The sequence below is a fragment of the Dipteris shenzhenensis genome, chromosome 10 (genome assembly GCF_047967505.1).
Source record: "Dipteris shenzhenensis isolate YYH24624 ecotype China chromosome 10, Dip_SZ_1.0, whole genome shotgun sequence".
NCBI classification, from domain to species: domain Eukaryota; kingdom Viridiplantae; phylum Streptophyta; class Polypodiopsida; order Gleicheniales; family Dipteridaceae; genus Dipteris; species Dipteris shenzhenensis.
Window position 1 is genome coordinate 23,099,150 of NC_141605.1, and position 20,457 is coordinate 23,119,606.

General features: G+C 41.4%; 1 protein-coding gene across 1 annotated transcript in view; it reads left to right on the forward strand.

Moving 5' to 3' along the window:
- The window catches only part of LOC147897571 (proteasome subunit alpha type-6-like), a 38,020-nt gene extending 19,457 nt beyond the window's left edge, over positions 1-18,563 (forward strand). Inside the window, exons 3-9 of the mRNA XM_087380199.1 lie at positions 1,098-1,179; positions 9,271-9,367; positions 16,727-16,785; positions 16,875-16,957; positions 17,599-17,694; positions 17,781-17,840; positions 18,156-18,563. Coding sequence (XP_087236325.1) covers positions 1,098-1,179; positions 9,271-9,367; positions 16,727-16,785; positions 16,875-16,957; positions 17,599-17,694; positions 17,781-17,840; positions 18,156-18,248 — 570 coding nt within the window. The 3' untranslated portion in view covers positions 18,249-18,563. The remainder of the gene's footprint in view (positions 1-1,097; positions 1,180-9,270; positions 9,368-16,726; positions 16,786-16,874; positions 16,958-17,598; positions 17,695-17,780; positions 17,841-18,155) is intronic.
- Positions 18,564-20,457: the final 1,894 nt, after the last annotated feature.

A 20,457-nucleotide genomic window follows, 5' to 3' on the forward strand; every position in this document is an offset into this window, starting at 1 on the left:
TCGCTGTGTCTATGTCCCATCTCCTGCTGATCCAACATTTCTGGAGGGTAGGCTGGGGCCTTTGAGCTCAATAATCTCTATAGTCAAAGTTGGCTCCCTCTCTATTGAAGTTGTTTTGTGATGCTTGGCTGTCAGGGCCATGTCCAGCTGCCAGCAGCAGGCCTCATGATGATGATGTTTCTTATCATCCACTGAAGGTCAAATATATCTATGGGATTAGAACAGACCGCACATGGTGCGTACGAGAACAAAACAAACCTGTGTCTATAGGAAGACTTGTTGTAGAGAGAGAGAGAGAGAGAGAGAGAGAGAGAGAGAGAGAGAGATGATATGATATGATATGATTGTATTCAAGTCTGCTTCAGACCCTCCAGGATCTATGGGATTAGAAGCCACTATCAAAATGATAGTAGCTCTTTACATCCATCTGATCCAATTTCCAAAAATTCCTAAATTGTTAGTATGTGCTTGGCCACGTGGTCAGCCATGTTTGGAATTTTACTGCGGTGCCTGAAAATTTCCCTCAGATATGTACCAAGTTTTTTAAGTGGTTGACACGTGAGGACTCTTAGGCTAAGAGCATTTCGTAGCCGGAATTGTCTCACCGCCAAGATTGAATGCTCTTAGTTGGTCGATTCCTCATTTCGACGTGAAGCATTTGCTTGCAGCCTATGGAAAACACGTATCTGGAGTACATGTGAGCCCTTTAAAGTCATCTTTGATGTTAGCTAAAGCAGGGGGCACTGCAAGAAGCATTTTGCTCCTACTTGTGACTAGTTGGCTGTATGTCATGCATAGCCCCCCGTTCCCACCAAATGTTGTCCACATTGCAGATGGTGTGACCCTGTTTGTTTAGAAGACGAGTCAGCCTTATCTTACAGTGCTTATCCAAGCTAGATGTGAGGGATTGTGAAACTATCATTTTTACACTTTAGTGGGTCACGCTACATGTATTTTCTTCTCTTGCAATATTAAGTTTTGGAAGGGATCGTGAAACTATAATTTTTACGCTTTAGTGGGTCATGCTGCATGTATTTTCTTCTCTTAGTAATATTAAGCTTAGAACAAACCTGAGCTTTTGTTTTCTTCGGATATAGGACAAGCTTTTGGATCAAACAAGTGTGACTCATTTATTTACAATCACAAAATATATTGGACTTCTTGCAACAGGCATGACAGGTATGAGCTTGGAAATTTCTCCTCCTCAAAAATCTTGTTTACATCATTATATTTAAGTCATTATAGCCTGAAATGGATAAATAAAGACAAGCTGTTCAAACTGCTTAGTCATTTGCAGGTCTCTCCATCTCCTACAGTTTTGCGTTCTGTAATGTCCAAATAATAGTAGATCATCCTCTTGTTCCATACAAAGTCAGTCTTTCTCCTCATGTACATTATCAAGCTCACTATTGGTGTTCAGGTTTGCGCATACCATTGTATTGGTTTTGGGAGTGGTGTGTCGGGAGTTCGTTTAATGTTTCTTGCATTTCCTTAAGCTTAAGGATGCAAGGATTCCCCTTTTCTGCTCTTTCCTTTTGGGCTCATGCTGAGATTCACATGTGCTTTGTGCTGGTGTGACAAGCTGAACAAAGCAGAACTACACATCAAGTGATGTTCAAGTTTCATCTCTAACTTTGCTGAAGAACTTGGAACTTATACAAAGGCCCACACTCTAGTCTTGGGTGCCGATGAGATTGATGGGATGTGATAATGAATCCTTGTGTTTGTTGGCTTTTGTAGGATGAGTTCAGGCACTTTTTTCTTTTTTTTGGGAGGGGGGGGGGAGAGAGGGAGTTTTTTGGGGAGGGGGGGGGAGAGAGAGAGAGAGAGAGAGAGTATTAATGTCCATGGGAGACCAACAAGTCTTTTGGGACAGCCAAAAAAAAAAAAACACCATGTAGTACGTCTGCTTGGGGAGGGCACATGGCTGCTACCAAGGAGTGCAAAAAGCAGCTCCATTATTTAGAGAATATACGCTCATGCGTACAATGCTTGTGAATCCAAGAACATGCCCAACTTCATCATAAAAGCATGTTTGTATATATGGTGAATTGAGTTGTAAATTCACAATAGTTCTTGAGGAAGTGGAGGGGTTATTGTGGGGTTTGGGGATGAGAGGAGATCACCAAAATGTATTGAGAGATTGAAGAACAAAGAATAGCCAAGAGTTGTGTTACAAATAGCCCTCCAACTGAAGGGAAAAGCTGAACAAAGCAGAACTACACGTCAAGCGATGTTCAAGTTTCATCTCTAACTTTGCTGAAAAACTTAGAACTTATACAAAGGCCCACACTCTAGTCTTGGGTGCCGATGAGATTGATGGGATGTGATAATGAATCCTTGTGTTTGTTGGCTTTTGTAGGACGAGTTCAGGCACTTTTTTCTTTTTTTTGGGGGGGGGGGGAGAGAGAGAGAGAGAGAGAGAGAGAGAGTCCATTAATGTCCACGGGAGACCAAAAAGTCTTTTGGGACAGCCCCCAAAAAAAAAAACCATGTAGTACGTCTGCTTGGGGAGGGCACATGGCTGCTACCAAGGAGTGCAAAAAGCAGCTCCAATTATTTAGAGAATATACGCTCATGCGTACAATGTTTGTGAATCCTGAACATGCCCAACTTCATCATACAAGCATGTTTGTATATTTGGTGAATTGAGTTGTAAATTCGCAATAGTTCTGGAGGAAGTGGAGGGGTTATTGTGGGGTTTGGGGATGAGAGGAGATCACCAAAATGAAGAACAAAGAATAGCCAAGAGTTGTGTTACAAATAGCCCTCTACAAAGGAAACTAACCATAGGCAGAAAAGCCTAACTGAAGGGAAAAGTGTGCCAAGGGTGTGTTCGCACTATGCTACTTATAATGTAACAAATCCCTCTGCAGTGATAGTGTGAACATGTACAGAAATGGATCAATCACGAAACGGAAAGCTTCAAACTTTCCTCTGGGTAGTGCCTTCGTGGAGAAATCAGCAATATTGTCTTGTGTAGAGCAATAGATCAGTGTGACATCATGAAGCCTCTCTCAAAACATAATGACATGAATGTCAATGTGCTTGGTACGGGGGATTCATAATGATATGAATCTCAATGTGCTTGAGACCCTAGAAAACCCTAACGCAGCGGTTTTACAAAATTCGTAGCAGCCTGGTACAATTCGCAGCAGATAAAGTTGAATTTCAGAGAAAACAGGGGAAAACTTGTACCTGATTACTTCTTCTGGAGGGAAGAGCAGATAATTCTTTTTGGGAATTCAATCCAACTGAAAGAGGGAGAGAAAGAACAGAGAACACACACACTAGGTCCAGAAATAAGGGCTGGCCCCCCTGAAGGTTTATATTTCAGAATTTCAATAGTTTGTTACAAAGATGAGCTCTCGCAGAGCACATAGAAGAAACTGCAGCAAAATTGCTGTTACAATTAAGCAGCCAGCTCCAAAATTCGTCCTTCTCCCTAGTAGAGGCAAGCTGATTGCTCATTGTGACAATTCTTGCTAAAAATAGCAATCTTGAATGTGGAACATCCTTTAGCACTTTGGACCTCCAGTTTGCATGCCTTTTCCCCTTAAAATGTGCTGTCATTGCCATGATGAATCCTTTGGAAAAGAGCCATGTACAAGCATTGCCAGCTAGCTTGTGTACACCTTGTGACAAATACCAGCCAATTGGTCTCTCACAACCTTCACCTTGATGAGGTGGTTGTGGATCTGGTCCCCTTCCTCCATCCCATGGTGAACAATTGATTTAGGAGGGAAAGGATGCGAGGTGTCTTGGTGGGCTCATAGGCCTTCGCCACCATATCCGCAAGCTGGATGTGGGGTAGGGAGATTGCCTCCACATATCTCTGTGTCCAATCCCTCACTGCCACTGGTTCTGCTAGTGTTAAGAACTCCAGATGGGATAGTTTCTCCTATCCATTTTCCCACTCTCTTCGAAGTTAGGAATAGGCATGCGTGAAGCCATTTGAGAGCGCCTGAAAAAGACATGACAATCTCTGAACTGATTGCAACACTAAAACAAAAAAATGGTTTTTATAGCATCATACTGAAGCGTTGTCTCTTTGTTGAAGGAACGTCTTCCTTCAATGTGTGGGAGTAGATCAAGAGGATGCCACCTTTGGGTCTGATACCTTGTTAGAATGAAGGGACTGCTGAACAGAAAACCCTAACGCAGTGGAACAATCTCAAATCCTGACTGTCTGAATGTACCACTAGGATCATAAGGTCTACTGCAGCAACATCAGGATTAATAAGGTCCATGTTTCATGAGATATGTCGAGACTGAAGATGACATTGAGTATTTTCAGAATTTCATTAATAAACCTTATCAAACAATGGCCTAGATTGAAGGAAGAAATTGTTGGGATAAGTATGATCAAGGGCTTGCACTATGGTGCATGTGTGCATCTAGGGGAGTCACATGTGTGTTTGTGTGTGTTGTAAAGGCACATCAAGTGCTATGATGTGTCTAGTGTGTGACCTAAGTGATGATGTAAGCCAAAGGCAATCCCACTGATGTAGGGGCTGATTGCCACTTATGTAGGGAAGGTATTACCTTCTCCCCCTTTCTATAAGAGAGAGTCCTCTCTCTCACAATCCATAATAGAGAACAACATTTTGGTTCCATCTTGTGCTCTCACTCCTCTTCCAAGATGCATTCATTCTATCCTATGGGATTCTACACTTGGTATCAGAGCTGTAGGTTCTAGATCTAGCCTAGCCTAGCATTAGATGCATAAACCACTAGTTTCTCAAAGCTTCTTCATCTTCTCCATTTTCCTCCTCCTTCCCAAAATCTGTGAGAGCTCAGTTCTCCCATTATATGCGACCATTGCTGAAACCCTTTGAGCTGCAGACTCCTAGTGTACGGGTGACCTTCCAACTGCGAGCAATTAAGGAGATTCCCTCTGTACGCGCAACGCCAATGTGAAGACTGCTTGCCGATCTTTCGAGTAATGCCGCCTCTGTGCTTACCCATTTGCAAATTCCTCTGAGCCCAAGCTGCACGACACTACAGGCAAGCTGCTGATGAAATCTGAGCCCGTTTGGTCAAGAAATGGAGGCGCAACAGACAAAAAACCAGTCGGTTTTCTCAAGCTTAGCTATGGCGACCTGGCGCAACATTGCGCCCTTCCTTGGTGGAGGACCTTCTCTGGTATAAGGCCTTTCTTCTTGCATAAAAATCCCCTTGAATAGAGCTATGAGCTATGAGAATTGCACCCTTCAAGTTCAAGCCTCTGTTTTGGACAGTTTTGACAATGTTGTGAGTTTGATGCTACATTAGATGCTACTTTAGCATTTCTGATGTTTTAAAGTGTTGAATAGCATCAGTACAACTGTGGCTACAGCTTTCCTTTAAGTTGCTATATCTGGATTTGCTTGGAATACTTTCATTTAGCCACCTCTATGAAGCATGCAAGTTGAAGCATCATTTCCATTATGATTTGTAGTATGGAATTTGGTTACAAGTCTTTGCTACATTAAATGCTTGTACTTTGAAGTTTTTCAACTCTTTCTAGCCTTGTAAGAGAGAAGACACTGCCCATTTTGGGTTAGACCCTCTCATGGCTACCTTCTTGAATATGGATAAGTTCAATGGTAAAGGCTTTCACAATGGCAGATGAACGTTAAGTTTGCATTGATGAGAGAAAACCTCTGGGGGCTTGTCAAACCTGCTTCAACTTCTTCTTCAACAGCCTCTAATGCTGGAGAATCCTCAGCTCCGACACGCCCGGCACGAGATCCTGCTAGAGAGGAGAAAGCCTATGGCATCATTGCTCTTGGCTTAGGAGATGGCTATATTCATCACATTTCTGATTTGGAGTCTCCTTCTGAAGCTTGGCAGAAGCTTGATATTATTTTTGGTGCTAGCTCTCACATCTCAAAATTGTCACTGAAGATTGCTTTCTTTGAATTGAAGATGGCTAGTCGCACTCCTTTGGCTGCCCATGTCAATCACATGCGGAGCCTTATGACTCAACTTGCTTCTATCAACTCTCCAATCACTACAGATGATGCAATGGCAGTGTTGCTCAAAAGTATGCATGAAGATTATGATCATGTAGTTACCACTTTGAAAAATCTTCCTAATCCTACTCTTGAAAGTCTTATTACTGCTCTTCAAGAAGAAGAAAGGCACATGGAACTCCGGATAGGCAATGACTCAGCCTATGCCATAAAAACTCAAAAGGGCAAGTTTTCACCTTGCAGACATTGTGGGAAGACTAATCATCTCTCAAAAGATTGCTTCAAGATCAATCCTTGTAAACATTGTGGCAAAAACAATCACCATGAAAAGTATTGTAAAGCCAAAAAGGAAGCAACTACAAAGTCAGAAACTGCCAATCTACTTTCAGTTGATGTGCCTCCACAAGATGAGGCCTCCTGTGAAGACTATGCTTTTTAAGCACTTTGTCTTTTGAATTTTTGTTTATCATCACTTGGTCAAATTTTGAGGTTCTCTGCATGGAGTAGTACTCCAAAAAGAATATCATATGTTATGTCTTTTGTAAATCACCTCTGGTCACCATATGATGTAGACCATGTGATATGTGTTTTGACTATTTCATTTCTGTGAACCTCACACCCTTGGGAACCCTTGCTAGCATGAGATCCTAGCCATAGATTTATCCTTGACCACCATGAGATGGCATGAGAAACTATGATAGATGTATCCTTGACACTGCAAGAGACAACCCCTTGAGGGGGGGTATGTTGGGATAAGTATGATCAAGGGCTTGCTCTATGGTGCATGTGTGCATCTAGGGGAGTCACATGTGTGTTTGTGTGTGTTGTAAAGGCACATCAAGTGCTATGATGTATCTAGTGTGTGACCTAAGTGATGATGTAAGCCAAAGGCAATCCCACTGATGTAGGGACTGATTCCCACTGATGTAGGGGCTGATTGCCACTTATGTAGGGAAGGTATTACCTTCTCCCCCTTTCTATAAGAGAGTGTCCTCTCTCTCACAATCCATAATAGAGAACAACATTTTGGTTCCATCTTGTGCTCTCACTCCTCTTCCAAGATGCATCTATTCTATCCTATGGGATTCTACAGAAATACACCATTCATTCTTACTTAACAAGGGCCTAGAATGTGGTGAGATAAGTAAAGAAAAGAGAGACCAAATGAACGAATTCAATTATGGAGATTTCTGAAGCAACCCCTACAGGTTAGTGACCACTAACCTGGGGCTCTAGGACCCCCTCTATCTCCGTGCTATCCTGTAAGCACAATCAATCGTTCATATACATACATAAGGACACATATGGTGTTGGCTAGTGTGTCACCACCCAACTGTAGGATCACCTTCGAGCTAGAGGTCAAGCAACCTCTGACCATAGTCCATCCCAGGTAAGTCTACGCGTCCCATACCACGCAACCCCATCCATGCACATATGTCGTTAGGGAGACATAGGCTTGGATGGGCTCTCAATCTAGTTGGGTACTCTAGGGAGGCCCCACTCCCCAAAGTCCCAAGTGAGTAATGGCTCTCACTTATATAGATGCTGGGTCTCTTAGGTGTCTCACCCTTAAGACTACGCTTAATGTTTAGCGAGATTCTCTCCACTGACATCATATATTATCTATAGTGTGAGGAGAAGAGAAGGCGACCTCAGCCTATAAAGGAGGACCCTTGTACTATCACATCAAGTAATGAGTATTGTTGCCTCACTCGTCTGCTGACATGTGATCATTGTCTCTCCCTCTCTCTCACCATGGTTTTGTACAACCACATCAGCAGATCAGCTTGCTATACTTGGGTTGGCCCTTCTCTAGTTGGTTCATCTCTAGGGAGGTGGTTTAGCATATCAAGGCAGCTATTCTCTCCACCAGCAGATTTTAGCCTTGACACAGCTCCATCTTTTGCAGCAGCCTCTTTGCGAGCATCAGTAGCCTCTACAGCCAGTTAACCATAAGGCTTCAGCCCTCCTTGCTTCCTTATCCAGCCATCTTCAGCCTGTTCCTTGAAGGACAGCCAGATGTCATATCCAGCCTCTTCATTCAGAATAAGATACAGCTGTATTCTTTGACCACTTGCTGATTGCTAAGCCCACAAGTAATAAAGCCATAGTCAGCAAAACTCAAGTCTTCTGCTGTGAACATTATCTATGTATGTGTGTTTTCAACATAGTATATCTTATGCATTCACTTGGGATTAGCTCTCTTATTGAATTTACTGTCCATGCTTTCCCATCAGTACAAAGCTTTTGAAGGACTCTGTTCCCATGCTAACTACAAGCATTGCAAGAGTTGCATATGCCTTCGGCAATTTAGCTCTTATGGCAAAGAGGTAAGTTTCCAAGCTTTACCATCTAGACCTCTCGTCCCCAAAAGGAGAATGAGATCCATATAAACCAATATAGAAGGTGTTCAACACCATGACGTTAGGCTTCAATAGATTCATAGTGAGCAAGCTTGTCAGATCTTAGTTCCCATGCCAGGCATTGCATGAGCTGAATGCCCGACAATCTATGTTTCATGGGAAAGAAGTAAGTTTACAACCTTACCATCTCTACCGTTTCCTCCAAGAGAACCCATTTAGACCAATATAGGGGGTGTTCAACACCATAACTTTAGCCTTCTATAGGTTCATAGCGAGTTTATTATTCTTATGAAAGGTTTATAAAGAACTTGATATTTTTAATATAGGGCAACACGAAAGATAGGATGTGTGTGCTAGCATGGCAAGTTTAGAAGGAATGGTGGTGTGAAATGAGAACGTTACAGTTGCAGTATGTCAGAGAGCTGATTTGAGTGGTTTGTAGCATGCATAACAACATCTATATGCAACCTGAAAAAATAAAGCCCCAACAATAGTAATGTGGTCTTAGCAAATGGAAAACGTATATAGGTTAACACCGTGATCACCAATTCATATGTTCCGCTTGACTTGTGTTTGAGATTATTGTAAAGTGAAGTTGATGTTCTAATGCACAAATATGAAAGTGAATATTTATGACAATTGCGAAAACTACTCTACAATAGGCTTCAAAAACTTGTCACTAGACTTTATCTACCTTGAAGAAATAGGTCAAAAAGGTTTAAAATCTTAGCGACAAAACTTTAGATTATTGTTTTAGGCAAATCATTGTTATAGAAGGGATTCTTTTTTGATAGACGTAGCACATGTGTACGTTGGTTGGTAATCTTCAACCGTCGAGGGATTAGAGCTGTTCATGGGACAAATTCTTTGAAATTAAAAAGCAAAAGATATTGACTATTCATTCGGCAGTTTTATTTCTCTCTCAAATCTTGGAAATTTGCATTGTGCAGCTGATTCTAGATCCCTTGTGCAACATGCTCGAAATGAAGCTGCAGAGTTCCTATTCAAAATGGGATATGAGATTCCTGTGGATTATTTGGCAAAAAGGTATAGTTAAACGACGTGGAAGAGTTTTGGATGTTTTTTTCAATTTTCAAGCTTGCTTTTGTTGAAACGAACGTATTGTTATTTGCATAACATAGAGGTCCTCCGACTTTTGTTTTTGGTCCTTGGGAGGGGTCCCTTTCTTTTAGCACTCTAAGAATGCTTATTATTATGGCAAGGTCACAAGTGGTTGACTTCTAATTAATTGTGGAATTCGAAAGCCACGGAAACCCTCATGTGCATGGACTACCATGCATTGACAATGCACTACATGACATGAAATTACCTATAACAATATAGTAAAAATTTATTGACAAATATGTTTCATACGATGAACAATTTCTTGATGGAACTGTTAGAGCTATACATATATATATATATGATTGAGCTATATATAGCTTGCCCACATTCAACCCTTGTCCTCAACTATATATATGTATCTAGGACATGGATACAATCAATTCCTTGAGAGCATGTGTTATCTAGTCTCTCATAGTTCAACATTGTATGAGAGCCCGGATGTTTTGTGTTTCCCAGATGATCCTTATTCCCTGTTTTTCTGTACTTCCGGATTCCCGGATGCTTGTGTTTCCTGGATGTCTGGATGCTTGTGTTTCCTGGATGATCAACGGATGTTCGGAGGCTTGTGTTTCCCGGATAATCCTTATTTCCGGTTGTTTTGTACTTCCGGATGCCTGGATGCTTGTGTTTCCCGGCGGATGATCATCGAATGCCCGGATGCTTGTGTTTCCGGAAGTTCCTTTCAAGGATCTTTGTTATTCTTTTGTTTACTATTTGTTCCTTGGTTGCTTTATATTCTTGACAACAGGTTTCTGTCATCTCATGTTTGCTGATTGTTCATTGGTAGTTTTATATATATATATATCAACAGATTTATTTCATCCTTTGCAGAAAGGTGGCGAGTTTGATGCTTTAGAGCTGAATTGATGGTGCTGTATGAAAGAAAGATGGCGCTGTGTACAACTGTAGAAGGGCAAGTTTTGGCCGTATGGAAGAAGATGGAGATGTTTCATACCATTGACATTGATCCTCTTGGAAATTTCGCCTAGCAAGAAAGAGTTGAGAAATTGCAGATTTGGTGGTCGCACAGCTCGCTAGCGCAGGTCTCATAGCTGCTGAGTGATCCTGAGATCAAGAATTCCATAGATGCTTTTGGTGAGAGACGCAAGAAGGCCCGTGAGATTACGCAAGAAGGCACGTGAGATTACTTCTTACACAAAGGGAGATCCTTGCGCAAATCAAGTCGCATAAGCTTTTGCTGTCCGTAGGAAAGGACCCTAATTCCAACTTTTTTAGATACATAATTATGTCCACAGAGGAAAAGGGCGAAGAGAGAAGCTCTAAACTCGCAAGAGCTCGCACGGTCAGAAGCTTCTGATGCCAATAGCTTAACCAGCCTGTCAAGCCGCAGTGCACGATATCATTTAGCTACAGCTATAGCTGTGGTCCGTCTTCCACAGCCAGCTCCAGAGTCACGGTCTCTCATGTGTTCTTCCAGCCACAAGAGCTATCTGTGGGTAACCGAATCGTATTTCCCGCGCTAAACAATGACTTGCACGGACGAAGGTTTTTGCTTGGAGCACTAGCCAAGGCGTTTCCTTTCAGTGAGAAGAAACTATCCTAAGCTCTAGCTCTACTTAGAATCCCAATAGATTCCAAAATGGGTGAAAACATGGAGGAGACACTCTCGTACTGCGCATCAGACGCGGTGGAAGGAGAGGTGTAGACCTGTCGCTCCTCCATCGAGTCAATCGTGGACTTCACGGTCAGTAATTTGGGCACCAAACTAGTAGTATTGTCGCGAGTACAGACCACCTTTCACCTCTCACATCTAGCGACCTGATCGCTGTCTCGAGAGGGTCGCCCGATGCCCACAAAAGAGTTCCAACAGATATAACCTTGTGACCGAGTCAAATTTGTGCAGGGAAGGGCCAATCTTGAGTTCTAACTGCCCAGATCTAGGCAAGATCATGTTTCACAACTTCACATAGATTTCTGAACGCAGCACGGACTCATGCCGGGATTTCCCCCGGATGGCCTTGTAGAATTATGGATGTTGAGCACATCGTAGAGGTCCGTGGAGGAGGCAAGAGGTGAGGCCTGTGAAGACATAGGATCACTATTGGTACACAGAAGGTCAAGGCATACACAAGCGAGCTTGAAGCTTTCCGAAAGATTTAGAGCCTCCTCTACTAAGAGCTCGTCCAACAAGGGAGACGATTATGTCCTTGATTCTGACAGCAAGCAGTTCTTGATTTCTACGCCAGCAAGGAGATTGTGTCAGCAGCTGGAAATGGTGACTCGATTGATGCTTTTTTGGAAGTAGTAGGAGATGGCGCTCAATCGATGCTTTTCGTGAGGAGATGGCACTCGATTGATGCTTTTTGGAATCCGCCCACCCAAAATAGAGTATAACATGTGGAACAAGTCAGCTACTCCTGGCTCATAGCCCCTTCTTTAGCTAGCTTTTCCTTAAGTTATATCTGTCGCCAGTTTCCCCCTCCCTCTCCCTCTATTGTGAGATCACTCCCCCTCTATTGCACCTTCAACGAGCTCCACTTTGAGCATCCTCTGCATCTCTATCACTGACGGTATTCTTACCCCTTCCCTCTTCCTCTATTATGAGATCACTCCCCCCCTATTGCGCCATCAATCAGCTCCACTTTGAGCATTCTCTGCATCCCTATCACTGACGGAATTTTGCATCCCTATCACTTTCCTTGGAGACTACGATCCTAAGCCCTTGTTGATCGTGGAAGTCGATTGTGCTTTGGAGAGAGCACCACCCACGAAGCAAGCTACCAACAAATATAGACTAGGAGTTTCTAGTCAATTTTAAAGATATACTACACCCCTCCAATAAGCCACGGCCTTCAGACTTTGACAGAATGTACCTGTTGAATGTTCTCGTGATTGCTGGATGCTTTGAAGCGACAAGTGTTCGAAGAGCAGCACATTGCGAGTCGACTGGCTACGCCAATCCATCAGTTGATCACTTTACGACATCGGGTTCGAGCCTAGTGGCCAGTTGATTCGAGGAAAGGATTCTGTGTGTTTTTCGTGCTGGCTGGTCACCAAAATGCTTTACAAGACTCACAAGCGGAGCTTATATCATTGTGTAAATGAGCGATGAGTCACTGGTAAGTGGAAATTCTATGCTCACATTGTAGTGACTCATCAGTTCAACGGGAAAGCTTTTTCATATTGATTCATTGGTAAAAGAGCCTTTCTTTCTGGTGGTTTTCGCCATTCTCTCATAGACCGTCCTTGATCTTGAAGGGCACTCAACCTCCGCATGTTTCTTTGATTATCTCAAGAAAATATGGCCAACGTTACCCTTGTGAACAGTTATCCCTTCGGCCAATGGTTCGTTCCCACTTTTCAAGGATCTAGTTTCTCTGGATGGAAGGCCAAGAGCTCATCATGATTCTAGAAGGAGATGATCTTTGGGAAATTGATCAAGGCACGGCGCCTTGCCCTCCTCAGCAAGTAGATGGCTCCTGTGAATCCACTACTGAAGAACCAGCATTCCATAATTTTTGCTGAGTGAACCAAGAAAGACAAAGCTGCAAGACGTTACATTCTTTCTGCCTTGAGTGATTCACTTATGATGGACATTTTTTGTTTGACAACCTCACAAGAGGCATGGAATCAGCTCATCTATACTTTCGAGAAAAGTCAATCACTGAGATTCTACATCTTCGCACTATCCTTGACAATCTCGAGTATAGGTCTTCCAATCTGATGGCGGCTCATGTAGCATCCTTCAAGGAGATCCTTAATCAGTTGGCTGCTGTTGGGGCTCCCATACCTCAATCTCAACTTGTGGCTCATCATTAAAGATGCAAAATATGATAATATCGTCAACATTATTTCCAACAAAGATGGTGTTACCTTTGATAGTGCATTCATGTCGCTCATCAAGTACCCACAAAGGCATGAAAGGCGATCTGAGTCCTCCCGTTCGGCGTTGCCCGCTAGTACTTCTCAAGATTCAGCTCACCTGGTTTAAAGAATTGGCGGATAGCTCCTCGCTACTAGAGTTTTTTGAACTTCTCTCGTGGCAACCACAACAATTCATTGGTTCGGGGAAATAGATTTTGTAACTTTTGTCAAAAGTATGGACATGTAGAGTCGGACTGTTTTGCTAAACAATACGACCAAGAACATTCCTTACAAAGGAAAAGTCTCTGAACCGCTGAATCATTGAAATGTGATTATTGTGGACATTTTGGTCATTCTTCTTTTAGGTGCTACAAGAAGATTTATGATGATCAATGTAATCAGGCAGATTTGATTGATGACGTTTCAGATACCCCTCAAGAACAACTCATATGATTGCAGATATTCTCACAAAGTTTTTACCACTGGCTCAGTTATCAGCTCGCTGTGATGAACTTGGCATTTTGAAGATCGAATCTCCTTCCTTTATGTACTCCTTTTGATAGAACATCCCGATGTACACTCACAAATTGCATTATTGTGGCCTGAGGCCATCCTTTTTGTTCACACTACATCACGATGTGCACTCACGATTTGCACTACACTTAGCCTATATATAGTGGTTCGGGTTTTTCCCTTGAACTCCACAAGGGTTTTTTCATCCCCAGCCAGAGGGCTTGGTTTGAGCGGGGGTGTTGGAGCTGTATATATATATATATCTGATTGAGCTATATATAGTTTGCCCACACTCTCTTGTCCTCAACTATATTGTCTCTCATAGTTCAATAGGAACAACTCACGATAAAGAAAAAAGCAACTCCATTTGCAATCCACTTAGACATTGTGAAAAAAATGTAAACAATATTATGTTGTGCTTAGAGCTACAAGAGGCATGATGGTTCATGCCCAAATATCAACAATGCAAATTGTCCATTTTGTGAGAGGCTCAGAGCTTTCTCATCTTTGAAGAAAGGTGGCCTGCTTATACAGTTCCCCGGATAACTTGGCAATACAAAAAATTGAAAAAGTAGTAGGCTTTAATCCAATAAAAGCTCACTTATATTTGAATGTTTGGATTATTGTCCATGGCTCGTTAGGGATTCTTGGTTCATGATTGGATGTAGAAAGCACACAAGTTGGATAAAAAGATTGGCCATAAGATAACTTAGAAGTATGTTCTTAGTGTTTGTATTTGCACAAGGGTGCAAATAATGGGCTCAAAATGGTAGGATTTCTTCAAAGGGAGGCTAAATGGTTTCTTGGAGTTGTACCTTGACCTCTTTGATAGTTGGTAAGGATGATAGCATTTAACTTTGAGTAGTTGGCTCAAAAGTGTGGTGGCATCTACTTTTCTACGGGGCATAATATGCTTTTGATAGGATGTTGCTCTGTCTACAAGGGATACCTTCGTGCTGCCTCCGTTCTACTTTTTTTTAACGAAGATGTTGGGAGTGGAATCACAACATAACTTTTTCATATCATTCGAAGCTTAGTTTCCTAACAAGCTCCCTTCTCTAAGTATTTCCTTCTTTTAGTATTTCTCTTGGAGGTTTTGTGATGACTAAAATGGGGAGAGACTAAAATGAAAATGTTTAGACTTCACAAGCAGTTGTAGCTTGAATGAAGAGATTTTGGACTACCTTTTGATTAGCCTTCTCCTTTAGTGCTAGCCTTCATCATGGCTGAGTCTGCCCTTCACCTCCGGAGTGCCGACAGAAACTCAGTACGAAGACTTTGTATAAATGGATGCTCAAGTATGTGTGGGTGTGTGGATTTGTATGTGTGAGAGCATATTTTATACTATGGTCTACACCCACTGTTGGGCGCTGATGACGTCAGTGGGGATGTCATAGTAGCTAGTCCCTGCTATGCATGATGGAGTTTATGGTTTTCAACCTTGTGAGTGACTATCATGAGATTGAAACTGCACTATGTTGTGTTTTTAGAGGATGAGTTTGGGAATGTTCCTGGATTCATCTAGGTATATAGAGGTTTTGTGATGAGTGTGCTAAGGGTTGAGGCATATCTACTTTCTATTGCTGGCATAGTATGGCAAAACAACAAAATGAGCTACCCTAATTACATCATTTTGAGATTGATAGTCTTTACGCTTGAAGTCTTAGATAAATGCTTTCCCTTCTTTGTAGACAGCCCAGTTGCCCTCCTTGGCTTCCCTTACTTCACTAAGGTGCATGGTTTTTTGTTTTGAAGAGAGGGAGAGGGAGAGAGAGCTCAAACAAAGATCCTCATCCAAGTACACAAAATATATCCACAGGGTCTCTTGAAAATTTGCCGTGCACAAAGCATATAGGTGTGTAGAACACGGTAATTGAAAAAGAACCAAGTTCTTAACTCAAAGTTGTCTATACAGTCTTGTGTGGGTCTTTTAATAAGTCTCTCATGGAAACTCGTGGGCACATTACACATCATTATATCGCATGTTTTCTTGAACTTGAGGACTTTGTGCTTATCACTTTGTTTTACTGGGGTGTGCCAAGAGGTCTGAAAACCTTTTTGGGGTTTAGCAAGGGTCTTCCATTGTGATTGTCGCTAATAAACTGGCATGTGGGATTTATTAATTAGGGAAGGCCTATTCGTGGGGTCCATCAGGATGTGGTGATTTCTGATGATGAGTAGAGATTAGGTGCTCGTTTTGCTTGTGGCCTGCAAATGATTGGGTGTTTGGCTTGCAATCATGGGATTCTTGGAGCGGGTCAAAGATTTAAGGATGAGATCAACCAGTGTTGCCTTGTGAGGTCAAAGCCATCTTGGATAGTTGTGCAAGTTGTTGTTCAGAGCTAGTGCAGTTCAGAAAATTGTTATGTTTAGGACTGAGTATTTGTAATTTAATGATGAAAGATTCAAGATGGATAGATTGTAAGCCATTCGCATTGCCTTTGGGGGGAGAGGGATTGTGGAAAGCTGGCAAGGCACTCTTCTAGAACCTTTAACAAAGCATCTTAAGATCATCATTTTTGTTTTAAATGATCCACACTACACCACACTAGCACTTCAAGTAGCCTGACATGGAAAAGACCTAAGTTAGAATTATCACAGTAAGTCCCATAGAAAGGGAAGAAAGGTCCTCAAAATTCATCATCTTTACACACCTTGTGAGAGGCTTATCTAGTTTCAGTATGTGTTAAATTTTTTTTCTAGGTAATTTGGCATCTATAGTCTTTTGATCTAAGTTTAAAACCTCAAGAAGAGCACTCTATGCGTAAGCTTTTTCTTCTTTTGATCTAAATTTAACACCTAAGAAGAGCACTCTATGCGTAAGCTTTTAGTTTAAATTAGCAGTATATTTCTTTTCTATTCGTCATATTATTTGCATCTCACTGTTCTTTTGCTTTGCTTTTGCAATCCTTTTCATGCCCATTACATATTCTTTTTTTCCAGGCTCGCTGATAAGTCTCAAGTGTACACACAACATGCATACATGAGACCTTTGGGAGTAGGTAGAGATTCCACCTCTACATGATTATTGTGTCACCTATAATGTTATTACAAATTCTGCTGATCAAGCCAGCATTTATTGTCATTGCAGCTGCTATGCTTCTCGGTATTGATGAGGAATTGGGACCACAGTTATTCAAGTGTGATCCAGCAGGTCATTATGTTGGTTACAAGGTATGAGAGGAAAGTACTTGTGAAAATATGTCTCATTAATCACCCATGAAGAACTTTTCCATCAGAGCTACCTGGAATCTGCATGCATATGATACCTTTATGTTGCTGGATGGAATGGGATATTTAATATTTATATGGTACACTTCTTTTTTTACAGTTTGACTTTGGTTTTGCTTTCTTTTGTAAGTGTCGCTGTCATTTTTTTATGAATCCTTGGTGTCCCAGCATACCCTCCACGAATGCAAACCTTAACCTGAAACCCTCATGCGATATTTGAGTCCTTTCCATCCCTCCAGGCCATTTTGGGCCCAAAATCCCAAGCTTAATGCAGCAGCCTCCTCCTGCATTTATAAAAGGAGACCCACCCCTTTATTGTGCACTCTCCGCCCTTGCTGGTGCAGCTCTCCTCTATTTTATTTGGAGATTTGAAGTTCCTAGAACTATCAGAGATTCATGGTTTGTTTATTGGCTTTCAATCATAGACAAAGTTGCCATCTGCAGTACTTGTGACAATGTGATGGACGACCAACGTCTAGGAGAACCTAGTTTTATCTTTTTCTTGTAAAAGTCTTTCTTCAGAGACTCATTTGTTTAGATTCTATGGTTGTCCGTTTTTTATGACTCGGCATACCTTTGTTCAGGCTGCAAGTGCAGGATTGAAAGAGCAAGAGGTGGTGAACTTCCTTGAGAAGAAAATCAAGAATAATTCACAGTTGTCATATGAAGAAACTGTCCAAGTATGTACTTTTAACCTGTCAAAGACCATGAATATGATCCTGTATTAACTTTCTTTTCTAAGTTTCATCATCTAATGGCTTTTCAGACAGCAATATCTGCATTACAATCCATTTTACTAGAGGATTTTAAGCCCACAGAAATCGAGGTAAGATATTATCTTTTACTGCCCACATCAGATAGTTCCTGTCTTTGCCCATATTTTTTCTGTATCAGCTGCTGACTCCATTGGTACTCGGGCATGTTGAGGCAAATTGTATGGTTGGAAGCTTTGTGAGTAAAGACTCGTCAAATCCAAGATGCCCAATTCAATGTGGGTGACCACATCTGTGAAATGAACTTGACCCTTGGATCCAGTGAAGGATAAATATTGGCACGCTTTTGCGTTATTTCTTTGAGTGTGAGCTTTGTATTTTTCTGGAAAATATGTGACTTTTGGTTATGTTCTTGTTTTAATGGACAGGTTGGAGTCGTAAGTGCCACCGATCCACTTTTCCGAATCCTATCCACAGAGGAGATTGATGAACATTTGACAGCAATAAGTGAACGAGATTAGCTCATGAATTTTGAGTTGACTACAGCTCCCCATCTCCACTGAATTAGATCACTCCTTTTTCTTCTTGGTTGTTCAAAACAAATTACAGACAGCTTTTATGGAGCTGATTCGCATTGGTGGTTGATGCATAATTACCATAGTTCATGTACATGCTTGCTGCGGTGATGCTGTCATTTATAAGCTCGATGAAGCAGCAAGTGACATTGTGAGGTTTTGTTACTAAGGCTGTATGTGGATTGCAAGGCGTTGGGCATAAATATGTCACACATCAGTCTCTGTTATATTTTCTTATGTTATTTCTCTATTGTCCTCTCATCTAACAGGCAATTCTGAAACCCAACAGACTGAATGCAGTTGGGAGGTTTGACCAACTGTAGAATTGCATCTAGTAATTGAACAGTTGGTAATTAAGTGCCTCCTACCTTATGAGTGCAACATTATAATGACTAGGAAACATGTGGATCCATGTTTGCATGTTCCTACATTTATTGCATAGCACGCTGGGGAGAAGGGGGGGGGGGGGGCGTTCTGTGGCATTGTTAAAAGAAACCTTCCAATCAAAGGAGTATCATTTTGCAAAACAGCATTCCAATTTTGGATTTTGTGTCTAGTGTTTTTTGCTTCATACCAAATGCAACTATTATTGTGGGAGGCGCCTACTAGAGTTCATGCTCAACTTCTTTAAACTTTTTTTGTGATGTGTGAATCCATATCTTGCATTTATGTCCTAGTTTAATTATGTTTTGTAAGACTCTAGGTTCTTGATAAGAGGAGCTATGCTAGGGGGTGATTCTAAACAGAGTGATTACAAGTGCCTCGTTTTTTTTTTGAGCCTGTCTTATACATAGGAAAATCAATTGTGTTGCTTCAGGATAACCATTGGAGAATATTGGAAAGATAACATTCACAATAATAATGGTATTCTTCAATCTTTTCAAGTAGCCTTTCTTTCGTGGGTTTAACTCAAATTGTTTGCTCAAAGTGTGAAACTTAATTAGGAATTAGAGTTATTGGTGCGCTTTGAAACTATTTGTATGTACTTTATCTTGGGTATGGAAAATGGAGTATATTTGCCCCAAAATATAATACTCCTTGAATCGTATTTGTTAAATTGTCTTTCTTTAATTTGCTCTTTGTTCATTTGTTGGTGGTTGGTTATGAGTTTTGTTTGAGATGTTTTTCTTGGCTTGGAGTGCTTGGTTAGCATAGAACTTGTGATTTAGAGTCTTTTGCTCATTCCTTGTCCTACCTGGTGTTAATAGGATTAAGTGGCTCATTTTGAGTTGTTGAGTAGAAGGAAAGCTTGCTTTTGAACTCTCTCTCCTTTTGTAGTGAAGTTTTGGTCACTACATAAAGTTTTGGTTAGGGTGGGGGGGAGAGTGTCACCAAACCCCTTTTCCCCAATGCCCTTAAAAAAAGAAAAAAGGGTGAGAAGGTGCGCTCCACACTTTTTTAATGTGAGTTGATTTAAAAACGATAAGAGATTCTTCATCTTTTGAGGTCCAAGGTGCATGAGGCCCAACATCGACGTTGTAATCAAATACAAGGTGATAACTAACCGCAAGTAAACAAAATTCTAAGAATATCTTTGAACTTGACTTGGATAGATGCATCGTTCAAACCAACCTTGAATTGCCACATCAAGGGTTGAACCATAACTAACTTTTTAAATAGACTTATTTCTTACCAGCCAAATAGCAAGCTCTTACAATCCATGAGCATACTTAGAGTCGAATGAAGGCAATCCATGACTTAAAATAGCTCTACCTTGAACTTCCAAGTTAAAGTTGTGAATTAGCATGGTAGATTTCTCCAACCTCATGACGATCCTCTTATAGCGTGTACTTTGAACCCCTATGTGTGTGTCAAGTACTATATATCTTATAAACTAAGTAGCCACCAAGCATTTTGTACACAACAAAAACATGTCATCTTCCTCATATGCACTTCAATACTCATTGGCCATTCCAATTGTATGAGACCACACAATTGGTAGGTTGACTCTCCCCTACGACTTGAATAACCTCCCTTTATCAATTAGACATATGCTTGATGTTGTCTCTTATTAGGTCCAACTCCGTTTGGATTTAGCAACATGATCTCGCAACCACTCCTAGTAATGAGTACCTTCACTTTGGAGTCTTCTTGCTCTTTAAGGGTTAAAGTGGCTATGGGCTTGCCCTCCTTTTGAACATCACTCAAGAAAACA